Source organism: Acanthisitta chloris, unplaced genomic scaffold (assembly GCF_000695815.1).
Source record: "Acanthisitta chloris isolate BGI_N310 unplaced genomic scaffold, ASM69581v1 scaffold11922, whole genome shotgun sequence".
NCBI lineage: Eukaryota > Metazoa > Chordata > Aves > Passeriformes > Acanthisittidae > Acanthisitta > Acanthisitta chloris.
Window position 1 is genome coordinate 169,417 of NW_008661098.1, and position 282 is coordinate 169,698.

The 282-nt window shown below is 39.0% G+C and overlaps 1 protein-coding gene across 1 annotated transcript in view; it reads right to left on the reverse strand.

Moving 5' to 3' along the window:
* Positions 1-282, reverse strand: part of DUT (deoxyuridine triphosphatase) — a gene marked incomplete at its 5' end in the record, with an annotated part of 4,743 nt that overhangs the window by 505 nt on the left and 3,956 nt on the right. The window contains one exon of the mRNA XM_009070107.1: positions 6-60. Coding sequence (XP_009068355.1) covers positions 6-60 — 55 coding nt within the window. The remainder of the gene's footprint in view (positions 1-5; positions 61-282) is intronic.

Here is a 282-nt window from a genome sequence, read left to right on the forward strand (position 1 = left end):
CTAGCTCAGGATAATAAATGCGTTCACAGATGAGCTGGGCAATTCTATCTCCCTTTTTAACTGCAATGAAGTTAAAAACACCATTAGCCAATCAATACTGAGTTTTGACAATCTCCTTTTAAGAGTATCAGAGTGCAGTAAAGTGAAAACAGTTATCTGAAACTTAGTTAAGCAGATGTTAATAGTCCCAGAAAAACACAGGACAAGATGAGGTTGTGCTTAGTCCTTTTGAGGTGAAGTGTCAGCAGCTGTACCAGCTCAAGGCATTTCCATTCATTCCTG